This window comes from Sardina pilchardus, chromosome 13 (genome assembly GCF_963854185.1).
Source record: "Sardina pilchardus chromosome 13, fSarPil1.1, whole genome shotgun sequence".
Lineage (NCBI taxonomy): Eukaryota > Metazoa > Chordata > Actinopteri > Clupeiformes > Clupeidae > Sardina > Sardina pilchardus.
Window position 1 is genome coordinate 7578782 of NC_085006.1, and position 12684 is coordinate 7591465.

The 12684-nt window shown below is 39.6% G+C and overlaps 1 protein-coding gene and 1 non-coding gene across 4 annotated transcripts in view; one reads left to right on the forward strand and one right to left on the reverse strand.

Annotated features, from left to right (window-relative positions):
- Positions 1 to 636: 636 nt before the first annotated feature.
- trnastop-uca (transfer RNA opal suppressor (anticodon UCA)) lies at positions 637 to 723 on the forward strand. Its single transcript has one exon. It is a non-coding gene; the product is annotated as a tRNA-Sec (tRNA).
- Positions 724 to 5243: 4520 nt separating this feature from the next.
- Positions 5244 to 12684, reverse strand: part of st3gal4 (ST3 beta-galactoside alpha-2,3-sialyltransferase 4) — a 49793-nt gene continuing 42352 nt past the window's right edge. Inside the window, exons 10-12 of one of the 3 annotated variants that reach the window (XR_009941100.1) lie at positions 8282 to 8434; positions 7954 to 8134; positions 5244 to 7909 (exon numbers count right to left, since the gene is read on the reverse strand). Coding sequence is in view for 1 of the 3 variants with exons in the window: in XM_062551688.1 (XP_062407672.1) it covers positions 8045 to 8134; positions 8282 to 8434 (243 nt within the window). In the remaining 2 variants the exon portion in view is untranslated. Of the gene's footprint in view, positions 8135 to 8281; positions 8435 to 12684 lie in introns of those variants that run through there. The other 2 variants (XM_062551688.1, XM_062551690.1) reach the window with 2 other exon arrangements.

Genomic DNA, 12684 nt, shown 5'->3' on the forward strand with positions numbered 1-12684 from the left:
GACTGTGTTTGTTAAGTGTATATAACTAATAGTATTTTCACAAATATGTGCATATGTTTTGACTGAAGTGTGTAGCCTATGTTTTGACTGATGTGTGTATGTTTTGACTGAAGTGTGTCATTCTGAAAACAATCTAGGAATTATGCAAACTGATTGTGGCGTTTAATGCGCTTATATTTTGCTAAAAAGAACCCGGTTTAAAAATTGCCTAAGACAGACAACCCGTCACAGACCATTGTTAAAGCCAACCAAACTGATCATTCATACAGAGTTTAGCCTACTTCAAGCTCTATTGGAAATGGCAAACGAACCGAAACGAACAGGCTACATGGTTTCCTGATGGGTTTCTTCCACATTCCACATTTGGCCAATAGCATGCTCTCTTATTAGCATATTCTACCAATGATGCATTGCGGTATAGCCTACTTCTTTCACAAAATCTACTAATTTCTTTATTCCTGACTTTCACAGAAGATACACAAGTAAAATATGTAGCCTACGCGCTTGAATAACATATGATCGATACCTCCGATTAAGGTAGGCTACAAATGTAAACAAATGTTTCACTGCAACCATGAGTAACAATCATAGCGATTTTTGTAGCTATAAGACCTTCCTGTACACTTCCCTTTAGATGCCCGGATGATCCTCGGTGGTCCGGGGTGCAGGCTTCAAACCTGTAGCTGCCTAGCGGCAGAGTGGTTCAATTCCACCTTTCGGGCGGATATGTTGCATTGTTAGTCAACAACAATTTAAGATGGAGTCCCATACAGATTCTGTATATAGATTGTATGAATTTATTTATTCAATCCATATAAGCTCCAAAGAAGAATGTCCCTCTTGGTACAGTCTGATTCGGATGAGGTTGTGTGCAGGATCAAATAGGCTAGTGTATCAATTTGAGCTCTATTGTTTCCCATTTGCAGAGCCAGGACTGTGTCTGAACACTGATGTTTTTGGGTACAGTACACACAGAACAGAGTGCTAGAAGTGCAGCTCACTGAATTTGATGGCGTAATATTGGATGATCAGTCACAGACTGTAGGCTACCTTTAATGTCTAAACCCTAATGTCTTCCTCCTCAATTTTAATCGTGTGTTGATTTATACTAGTGACAACCCAACATGCCCACAACCCTACCCATTTCTGTTCATGTCACTAATGTCAATTTATTCATGAAGCATATTTTAAAACAACAGTTAACCAAAGTGTTGTACAGTATAATCAAAAGCAAGATTGAACATAGACAATGAAGATCTCCATTGAAAATGGATATTTTGTTATAAGCTTTGGCTACTCCCTGTGTGGCTGCACATTTCTTACAGTTAAATGAAAAGAAAACAGAGCTAATTATTTTTGGTCCACTCAGCTCTGTTTTTAAGATAAGAAAATGCTCTTGGACCACTGGCTGTAAACTGCCATTTTTTTTAAACTTTGATTCCTCTTTGAAATTCAACAAACAAGTCAGCCTAGTGTGTTTAAGGGAAGCTTCTGACTAACGCCCACATTTGGTTCTCCATTACACAATTTATGAACAAAATGTTTGACAAATTTGACTAGCCTATGTCTATCTACAGTGTTTAAACTGTCGTTGAAAACAATAATGAAGAGGTATCTATATTTTTGATGGTATGATTGTAGCATAAAACTGAAAATAATCCATTTGGATGATGTTTCATCTCCCCATTACAGAGGTATGACATGAATGCATCTCCAGAGAGAGTATGGAATGGGCTTTCAGACTCTGAAATTTCAAGATGGTGTTGGCTACAGTTTACACATTTAAAAAAAAAATAAAATAATATTGGTCTAACAACAATTAGCGTTGTTTTGTGCTATTATTTCATGATTTCACACTTGTCATATTGCTCTGAGTAGTCCTACCAGATGTTTATCTTATACTGTTAAACATTAAATTTTTTATTTACTTGCTGGGTGATGAACTAATAAAATATTTCCTATTTCCTGAATACATTTCAGATGTCACTATTTAATGCCACTAGATGTCACTATTTAATGACATCAGCAATTTATTGTTGTCGAGCTCCGCTCTAAATCTTTGGTTGTCAGGGATATGTTTTGACAACGTGTGATGTAACCTTCCATAACCATGGTAAGTGGAATGTTTGTCAGAACGTTGCTAGTGGAAAGTTCACAAAATATTCTTGTCGACTTTTTCACACGTTGTCTCCAACGCCTCAAACAAATATAGCCTCATGAAATTGGATTACTAATATACATAGATGTAGTTCCATGTCATGTCCTATGAAGGGCGCTATGAATATGATTGTTATGGACTTCTAGAGCGTCCATGTAGTTTCATTTCGAATGCCACTGTTTTGAAATGGCATGTTACTTTATGGCAGATTGTGTAACCGTGTTTAGTCCATTTTGAATTGCAAAATTCGTGTAGGCCTAAAGCAGAAAATGTGTTTAGACTTTTGGAGACTTGAGAAGAGGTTTTACATGTGTGTCAGTTTAGAAAATTGTGCCATGCATGTGATTTTAGTGTGTTAGCAATTGGAAAAAACTAACATTTTACTTTAGACTACACTGTGTAACCGGCTTGAACACATTTTCTGCTTTGCACATTGTTTGCAATTCTGCAACACACTTATTGTGAAACGCCAAACACGGTTTCTTAGACACTTTCTTCTTCTGTTATGTTTGGATTGATTGGTCATTTGTAATTAATATTACCCACACACAGGCTACTTGAAAACACTTACAGAGAAAACTGAACACCAACCAATGACACAATTAATTAAACTGACACCCAGAGAGCAAACCCTATTCTCATGTCTCCAGAAGTCTAAACACATTTTCTGCTTAAATACATTTTGTAATTTAAAATGGCACTTTTTAAATGCACTGAACATGGTTATCTGCATTAGACACAACTATTTTAGAATTATGGGAAAGCATACTAAAGACACAGTGTGTTTTATTTTGCCCAACAGTGTGTAGGTTAGACAAAATTCTGATAAATAAAGTGTGTACCATTTGGTGCAAACGTTTGATTTTGACAATGTAGGCCTTTTGGTTGCAGTGCTTCACTTTTATTTTGATAGAACCAGCCTACAGTGTAGTTGCAAAATTGTGTACTTTTACATTGAGTTCTTGAATAGTTCTATATTTGCCCCTTTACTCCCCATTTCTATAAACTATCAAATAATAATTTTCAGTGTGCCAATAAAATGTAGCCTATTACCAACCATATGCCTCTTCTGCAAGCAATCGAATAAAACTAAAAATATAAGGACGGCAGTGTTTCATATAAAGCACTTCAGTGTGTTGCTGTTATTTGAAGCGTAATTCAAATGGTGTGTGGTTTTGTTGCAATATTTACATTTTTAGAAAGAATTTTTGATAGCAGTGTTTCATGTTGGTATCGATGTGAGTTGTTTATCTCCAAGTGCTATGTCTCATTTCATTTCTTTGAGCCAAATGCTACAAAAAGTGTCAGCAAATAGGCAAAAACTGTAGGTTATGCTAAAATATGGATCTGATGCCCGAGTGTACCGTCACACCGGTGTGTTTGGAGTGTTGGAAAATTAACATTCTAAAGAATGTCTGGGTTCATTGAATTCAACATAGAATTTTAGAATGTTGAATTGTTGCGGAATGGAATCTTGTGTTAGAATGTTCAAAACCCACCCTTTTAAAGGTTAACACTGATATTTGGTTATGGGAGCATGTACTTCTGAAGCCCATTTGTTTGCCATTCTAACCTCTCAAAATAGCCTTTTGACAGTAAACCATTCCCACTCCTTCCTCTTAACAAATGAGTCACCAGCTTTCATCATTACACAGAATTACCTCACAGATCTGACATGTCTCCCCCCTTGCTTCTCTCAGAGGATAGTTGAGTAGGCCTAGATTACTGTAAGCATGTCCAGTGGTTGGTAGTGCTAGGAGACAAGGTACTCTTGGATGACCTGGATTTTTTTTTTTGGGGGGGGGGGGATCTTTGTGACAATATTTATGTAAATAATGAAATAAATCTAATGGTTTCAAACTTGAGCACTTTTCAATTTGTAGTGAAAGATCAAAACATTTAGTTTGTAGACAACTCAGAGGCTAAGAAATCTTCTGGCTCTTCAAATGCTCAAATCAACACTCAAAAAACATGACCTCGTCCAAGTTGTAGATTAGAAATGAGCTGTTTAATGCCTACCAAGCTGCTGTTAAGATTTATTGTTATTAAAGTTGAGTGAAGAGTTAGAATTAGAACAGGAGCAGAGAGGATGCCATCTTCACTTCACTGTACCCTGTCCTACAGTACCTTGACAAAATAGAAACACCTACGTAAGAATGCTGTTCATTGACTTCAGTTTGGAGGGGATGATTTTGAATGCTGGACCGATCACAAAACTCACAAAAGTGAACTGGACATCAATACCTCTCTCTGTAACTGGATTCTGGACTTCCTAACCAACAGACCTCAGTCCCTCTTTACCTACGACTACAAACCTGGCTCTAACACCATGCCAAGTTTGCAGACAACACAATGGTGATTGTCTCACAGCAACAATGATGCCCAACAGGGAGGAGGTCCAGCACCCAACATCGTGATCCACTGACAACAATCTGGTTCATTACACCAAGACCAAAGAGCTAATTGTAGACTTCAGGAAGTCTAAAGCTAGCACACACACCCATTCTCATCAATGAGACTGAGGTGGAGCATTCACTCGCTAGTGTCCACATCTCTTTGGACCCTCAACACTTCTACCCTGATCAAGAAGGCTCACCAGCATCTCTTCTTCCTGAGGAGAAGGACCACCAAAGAAGGTCCAACTGTCTATTCAGATACTGGTGAATTTCTACCACTGCTCCAGAGTGCATCCTCACCAACAGTCACATGGCAACTACTCTGCCTCCAAGTGGAAAGCACTGCAGAGGTGAAAACTGCTCAATGCCCATTGGGAGGGGGAGGGTCGTGAGGAGTGAGGAATCACCTCACTCCCCTCCATCAAGGCCATCCAGGGCAAGAGATGCTTGCAAAAGGCGTGCAGTATCATCAAAGACTGTTCCAACCCTAACCACAGACTGTTCACCCCATTCCCTTCTGAGGCATGATTTCAAGAAATGGCCTTTCGCAATTGAGGAAAAACTGCAATTAAGCATGTATGCTTTGACATAAGATAGATCATTTACAGCATCATTTTAACCTGCAAAGATGTTAACATGTCAAATTGTATCATTGTAGACAGTCAGTAACGATACAAGAGAGAACAGCATACCAAAAAAAATATTTTATTTGATTTCATTTTAATATAAATTTAAACAATTCATAGAATAAAATATCCAGTGGTAGAAGTTATGAAGAAATCATTCTAAAAAATTAAATTACAAATTATTCTTATTAAAAGTCTGTCTAAAATCAGACATACAATTCTGGAATTGCAGTATTATTTCTGATCTCATCCAGAATGAGATAGAGAAGGAAGTCCAGCGCAGAACGAGTTGAATGTTTCACACTTCGGTCCATATGGAAGTGCGAGGGAGAGAGAGATAGGGAATGTGCATGTATTCACGGGTGTCATATAGATAGTGTGTATGTACCTGTACATTTTCAAGTCATTATTAATGGATGGAAACATTCACAAGTTCATGTGTGCAGAAGTACAAATGTAAGGATTTGTCCTTGAGCCAGTGGGGTCGGTCGGTACCATCTGAGAGGAATAAGTCTCAAGGTGATTTTTGGCAAGGTATACCACCGAGTTATGAAATAAGTGATAGCACTGCATTTGTAGTAGATTTCTGTAGATCACTGTCTGCTGTTTATTCTGGTCGGTCATGTGTTGAGTGAAGAGTTCGTGAAGTATTCCACCGAGATGGGCGCAGAACTGTATGTAGAATAATATGATTTTCAAAAGTTACTTTTCTCGCAAACCGCTTACCATGGCAACTAGCGGCTAACATCGTTTAAAAGCTGAGAAAAAGATCTTTCTTGTGGGATGCGATACATCATGTGATGTCTGTGTGATAAGTGGGCTAACTTTGCGAGTAGTTCAACAGAGAAGAAAGGGTGAATTTGGACGCACTTTCTTCCAAGATGCGCACCGTCACTTTCTCCACTGCAGAAACACAAAATTGCACAAAAATAAATTGACGCTTGTTAACTATTCCGGTGTTACGGTGTGCCGGGAATCGTTGACCAAAAACTCAGGAAGCAGATGACGGAATAACAAAACTTTGACAATCACGATATGACCTCCGCTAGTGTAGCTAGCATAGCAGTCATATTGTGATGTGCATAATGTGCATACATTTACAAGTACAGACATTTTAACACTGGATACAGTGTTATAGTCATCTGAAACGGGACAAAGGCTGCAACGTCAAAGTCTGGAAACAGTCTGTTAAAATTGGTCGTAGTGTGATCCAAATGCATGCTTGGTGCTGCCCCTCAACTTGCGCCATGTAAACCCATGCTATACAGTAATTTCCTGTGTATTAGCCGCATTGTGTATAAGCTGCAGGACAGTGGCTAATAGTTGGAAAATTACGGTATATGTTCCAGAACTTTTAATTACTTTCCATGTTACATAAAATGTTAGTGTTTGTAGTTTTAAAGCAACACCATGTAAGTTTTGCTCTCGGGGTCCCCCTACAGTTGGGAAACGGTAATTTCTTCTACATGTCGTAAAATCTGTCACGGTTACACCAGAAGCAAGTTAGACATAGCGTACAGTAGCCTATAGGCTAGATTGAGGCTGCACATTAAATATTAAATTATGTGGTAGCCTACTACGATACCAGTTGTGATACATTTGTAAAACTAGGCTTTCAGCTCAGGTATGTGCACGTTCTCGGTATTGGGATGATGTTGGTTATTGTTGGTCATTACTTATTTAAAAAAAAAAAAAAAAAAAAAACGATTACGATATTTATGAGCAATAGCCTAATCTAGGGTGGTCATTTTTAGTGTCTAATAACATAAAAAAAAATTCGATGGTCACCAGATATTGTATTCTATGGTATTCACGTCCATAGTGGCGTATATTTGCACGCCCAAAATGTTTGGAGAGGCAGAGCTCTTATAATATGATGACAGAATCTTACACGTGATAACTTTGTTTTTCAAGATAATTGTTTGGTCAGTAGCCTTTAGGCGGTAGATTTACACGTTGAGCTATAACTAGCACACATAACCAGCTCCCGTGCAGTTTGGTTGGCAGCATGATGACACTAGATTAGAATCTAGTGACTAGATGACAGAGCTAGGATACACGTGCTTTTGTTGATAAGCCGATTTCTGCAGGAGTTCTCACGTCTTGGGCAAACTCGGACTGCCTGCGTTGCGTGTGAAATGTATAGCTATTCCAGGTAGCCTAGCCCATAGCATGCATTTCAGCATATCATCATATGAATATAATTCCATGGGTTTTATTTTTTTCAAACGCCAAAAGATCACGCCTAGCTCATGTTTATAAGGCATCAACTGTCTATTCAACGCTCGCACAGAATTTGAGGAGGTGGTGGGGGAAGTGGGCCCTATATGCCGTAAAGCAGTCGAATTTTGTAGTTCTTTGGTTCGTACCGGTTCGTACCCGAACCCCAAAAGGTTGAAAAACTCCATGGTGTTGCTTTAATGGCTGTTGACAGTATTTTGATCTAAAATACCCAAATTTAAAACACTACACACACTACTGTAGAAACATTTCACTGTAGAAACATTTCACTTGACTATGTCTAAAATTATGAACAAAAAGAAAAGAAAAGATGACTGAGACTTATTCCCCTTGAATGTTACCAACTGACCAAATTTAGGGGGCCTGGCTCAAGGACTAGATGTCTCTTAACACCTGTCAAGGCAGAGGAGAGAGAACAATAGAGTGAGAGACAGAGACATTCAACTCAGATGTACAAATGTGTGTGTGTGTGTGTGTGTGTGTGTGTGTGTGTGTGTGTGTGTGTGTGTGTGTGTGTGTGTGTGTGTGTGTCTGTGTGTGTCTGTGTGTGTCTCTGTGTGTGTGATACGCTTGTGGGCACTTAAGTTTGTGCATACGAGTGTGTCTCGACATAAATATGTGTGTCAGGAATGTGGATGAAGATATAATATGGCTCCTGCCTCCTCCAGTTTCCTCAGGATTTGTGCCTCATGATCGAGGTCATGGTAAGAATCCTGACAAAGACAGGAAAAGATTACTCATGAGGGTGTAGAAACATCTATGATTAACAATCAATGTTCACAAACAACAACGTTCATTCAGTATAGTAAAACAGCAAGATATTTATATAAGTTGAGATTTATAAGAGTGGAGATGCCTACTTTCATAGATTTCATAGTATTGGAACCAAAGTAGTGAATCGGCTGCCTCTGGTTCTTGGCCTCGGGGTATCCAAAGCCTGCTATGTGCACAACGTCACAGTAGTTCAGAGCGATGAACACAGCTAAGATCCCAGTGGTTGGATGGACGGGTTTCTGGGGGACAAACAACAGAAGACAGTGGAAAGATGAGCAATATCATTTTTAAACTGTAGGGGGCAGCAGCATTGCTGTGTGGGTCTGACTAATGGTGATTCTGAGAGAGAAAAAGGGTGACACTAGACACTGACTGGGCTACTCCACCTATCCTGTGAATGATTAGCTAATGGAGGAGGCAGAGGGAAGGGAATGGTGAGAAGTTTCCACATGACCACTGGAGGGATGGAAGGATGGGGGGGTGGGGTCGGGTGGGGGATTCTGGAAAAACTACGCAGATGACACACTGAGAACCTTGAGAGATTTCACCATAAGCACACACTCACATGCAGAGTCATATATACCCACGCACCCACGCTGTTCCTGTACATGGGTACACTCCCACACACGCACACACAACCCAAGTAACTCTTGCCACCTGGTCCAGTCATTCCAAGTTCTCACACGTGTTCATACCTTTGATCAGATCCACAAACTGCATTCACTCACAGAAATGGGGGGGAGCCCCAAATGGTGGGGACAGTGCAGCCCATGAATTTAATAAATAATTCACACACCATCTTGATAATAAGATAATCAACGATTATATATAAACTATACATTTCGCCAAACATCCATATGTTACAAAAAGGTACACAGTTTCTAACCACCACCTTTCGTAGATATAAGATGTTTTGATATAAGATGATATTAGTCATTTACACACTGTGTTTAGAAGTCATCTGGCATTTACTTAAATTACTATGCAGGTAGGTTATTGTGTTAAACCTTTCACCCACTTTTCAACTGGTATGAATGAACCTGTTACTTGTTGTTTGTGTGTAGGCTGTGTGTGCCTGACCTTGTTTGTGCTTTTATCTTTTTTGTGATCAGTGCTCCCCCTCGCTTCTCTTTTAAATCCCCTACCCAGTACCTTCCGTCGCAAACAGTTTCGGTAGCCCACTTCACGTGATGTGTAGCAGGAAATGTGCAACATTATTATGTGAGCGACACAAACTCAGTCAACAGGCCATGTTGCTCAGTCACTCGATGAGTGGACCAGCGTGACACAGAGCTTTTAGACCTTTGACTGCTTCCTTCATGGTCATCATTGCTAAGTGCTAACTTTCTGACAGAAAAATGTGCATCCTTCCTGTTAGGCCAAAAAAATATTAAATATTATTAGAGAAATAATATTGCAATCTGTCCCAGGTATACAAGTGTGTGCAAGAAATGTGATCATCAATATCCTTATCTTTTATTTCGGCCTTGAACAATATTAGAATGAAAAACTACCTCTATGACACCTGATCTGGGAGAACAAAATTCAAAGAGGGAAACAACACACAAAAACAGTGTTATGTTTATCAGACGACTGAAAACGTAATTAATTCACACAAAGGTGATATGTATGAAGATGCAAACAGGCACTGGTTGTTTTTTGAGGTTGAGATCTAAGTGTTAAGCCCAATTCAGACCAAGGATTTCTGACACGACAAGACCGAGTGATTAACTCATTGGCTGCCAGCGATTTTCAGTGCAGAGCGCTCCATACTGCCAGACGTTTTACAGCATTTTGACTGTTTTTCCAAGATCCACCGAACGGTGAGCTTTATGACTATGTAAACACCGAAGGTACCAAATGAAAGATTAGACTCTCTTCTTTCACCAGGAAAAAACGGCTTGTTTCTATCGTTTTCCGTTCTTTAGTAATCGTCAGTAGAACATGGGTTAGTTTTGCTAAAAACACCTGTTTTTGACCAAAACATGGAGAAAACGATCTTTTTGTGAAAATCAACTTTTTAACGTTAGCGTTTCAGTAGTATGTCAACCACGATTGCACTGTTATCTCGTCAGTCTCGTCAAGGTTGCTAGGGACTCTGATGGTCGCTAAAGACTCTGAACAGGATGCTAGACTTAGCAAGCTAGCACTAGCAAGGTTGTTGTTAGTCTATATCGCAATATCCAATGTAAATGGATCATACCGTTCACGTGTTTTCCATCCTTGATGTAAGAAGTAAGCATATTTATTCCCTGCATCGCGTGCAAACTAGATCCACTGTGGTCGATCTTCAGTGTGTTTGCTAGTTGTCTCTGCATGACTCGTGCACTCTAGGCAGATACTAATGATCCAAATGGCACTGTTGCCATCTAGAGGTTTGGATCGCTAGTGCAGTCTGTTTACAAGCCTGAAACTCTGCCAGATCGTTCCCAAGCCCACCCAGGAGCCCTCCCCATTGAAAACGGCAATTGACGTCTATAGACGTCAATGGCAGTCAACGTATGTGTCTAAATTGACGTTTAAAGACGTCAATGGCAGTTAATGAGTTAAATGTTGCAACTACCTGTAGTTGCAGGCCATCGCAGAGCAACACGTTCAGTCGTAGTTGCAAGGTTTTAGAACGTTGCGGTTCGTCTCGTCGCAAATCTTTGGTCTGAACCCTAAATTAGACTTCGATATGAAGTAAGACTCAGGTCTCATCATTTAAATGGAAATCTCACACACTGAGACGCAGACAGGAAATTATCTTTCAAAAGGTTGCACTGTGTGTGTGTGTGTGTGTGTGTGTGTGTGTGTGTGTGTGTGTGTGTGTTTGTGTTGGAAACCCAATGCTTCTCTTTGTGTTTAGAATGTCTGCTTGCTTGGCTTTCAAGACAGGATAAGCAGAGATAAATAATTAAAATACATTAACAATGTCTATTTAACTGTTCATGAACTCTGATCTCCTTTTCTCTCTTCATTCTTGATTGGTCAGTCAACACTTTTTGTTTTTAACCTGACGTTTTTGAAAGCTGTTCTAACAAGGAATTTAGCTGAGCTGCTGGGTGATGATTACACTAGTCAGTAGGTTTTCTATAGTTTACTACAGTTCACTAATGGAAGGGTTGATGCTGATTGTGTTACACCAGTGACGAGGAAGATGAGTGTTGAACCTGGTTAAACTTTCAGAGCGTAACACGATGCTCATTCATTGTCAGTTTCACGCAGCCTAGGAACATTTCAGGCATTCTGTCCAATCAAGGCAATTATAAAAAGGGCGGGACATTTCTTAATTTTACAGTAGTGAACACTTCATATCACTTATGAGACAGAACCATGTTTAAATCAATATTATTATTATTTTGAGTGTTACACTTACTTCTGGTGTGATGTTTTCTTGACTTAAAACTCTCTGACTCCATATGAGTCTCTATGGAGTCTTCATAGCAGGCATCAAGATGCCAGTTTTGAACTTCATTTCGGACGGGCTAGTAAGTAAAGATGGTGCCTTCAAAATATGCTGCCTTCAAAATTTGACAAAATTAAGGTATCTTAGAAGGCAGAATATACCGATATTATCGAATTTCCACATTACTGAAATGCATAGCAATATATTGAATCGTAACTCATGAATCATTCCATCAGATTCTTGCCAATACACAGGCCTAGTGGCGAGTGGATAGCAGCTATTTCACCTGTCTGTTTTAACAGGTTAGACCTTGCACACTGCCTGCATGACACACACAGCAGCACTGCATCAGAGTCTGTCTGTCTGTCTGTCTGTGCAGAGCCTTTCCTGAGTCCAACTTCCCCAAGCAGATTATGGATTATTGTCCAAACTCACATACTTCCCACATAAAGAAGGAACATCATTCAAATCAAATGTGCCAGAACTTGCGGTCATGGTTGATCTTCCTGTCACAAGGTTTCTAGAGAGCTTTTAATAACAGTTTTTATATGTAGACCAAAATCTGATAGCCTCAAAACCAACTAACAGTAGTGTTTCACTTAAAGCTGCTTTCAGACCTAGGTGTAACTAAAGTCTGCATATTCTAAGTGAGGAACATGCAACATGTTCAACCATGAATGTGCATGTGCATGTTCAACCACGTTCAACCTGTTTAACCACAGAGAGACTCTGTTAGTGTGCATTGGCGTCATTCACATGACCGCATAATGTAAGCATGTCAGCAACATATCTGAATCACCCGAAGGGTCGAACCTCCATTTCACAAAAGCTCTGCATACGCCGCGGAGGCCTCCTTGCTGAGGTTCAGGACACAGCAACACCATATTATGACTGAATTAGATGCCTTGGAAATCCTGTACAGAGGATACATGCACTTGCAAAATATAAATCTAAATCAAGGGATTTATTAGTTTATTAGGGCAGTGACTGATTCCTTTAACTTGCTTTTATTAGTATGAAGACTTCATGCGCAACGTCCACATGCGTTGTAGCTGACGCTGATGCTGATCAATTAGGAGCATGGGGAAACAATAAAATATT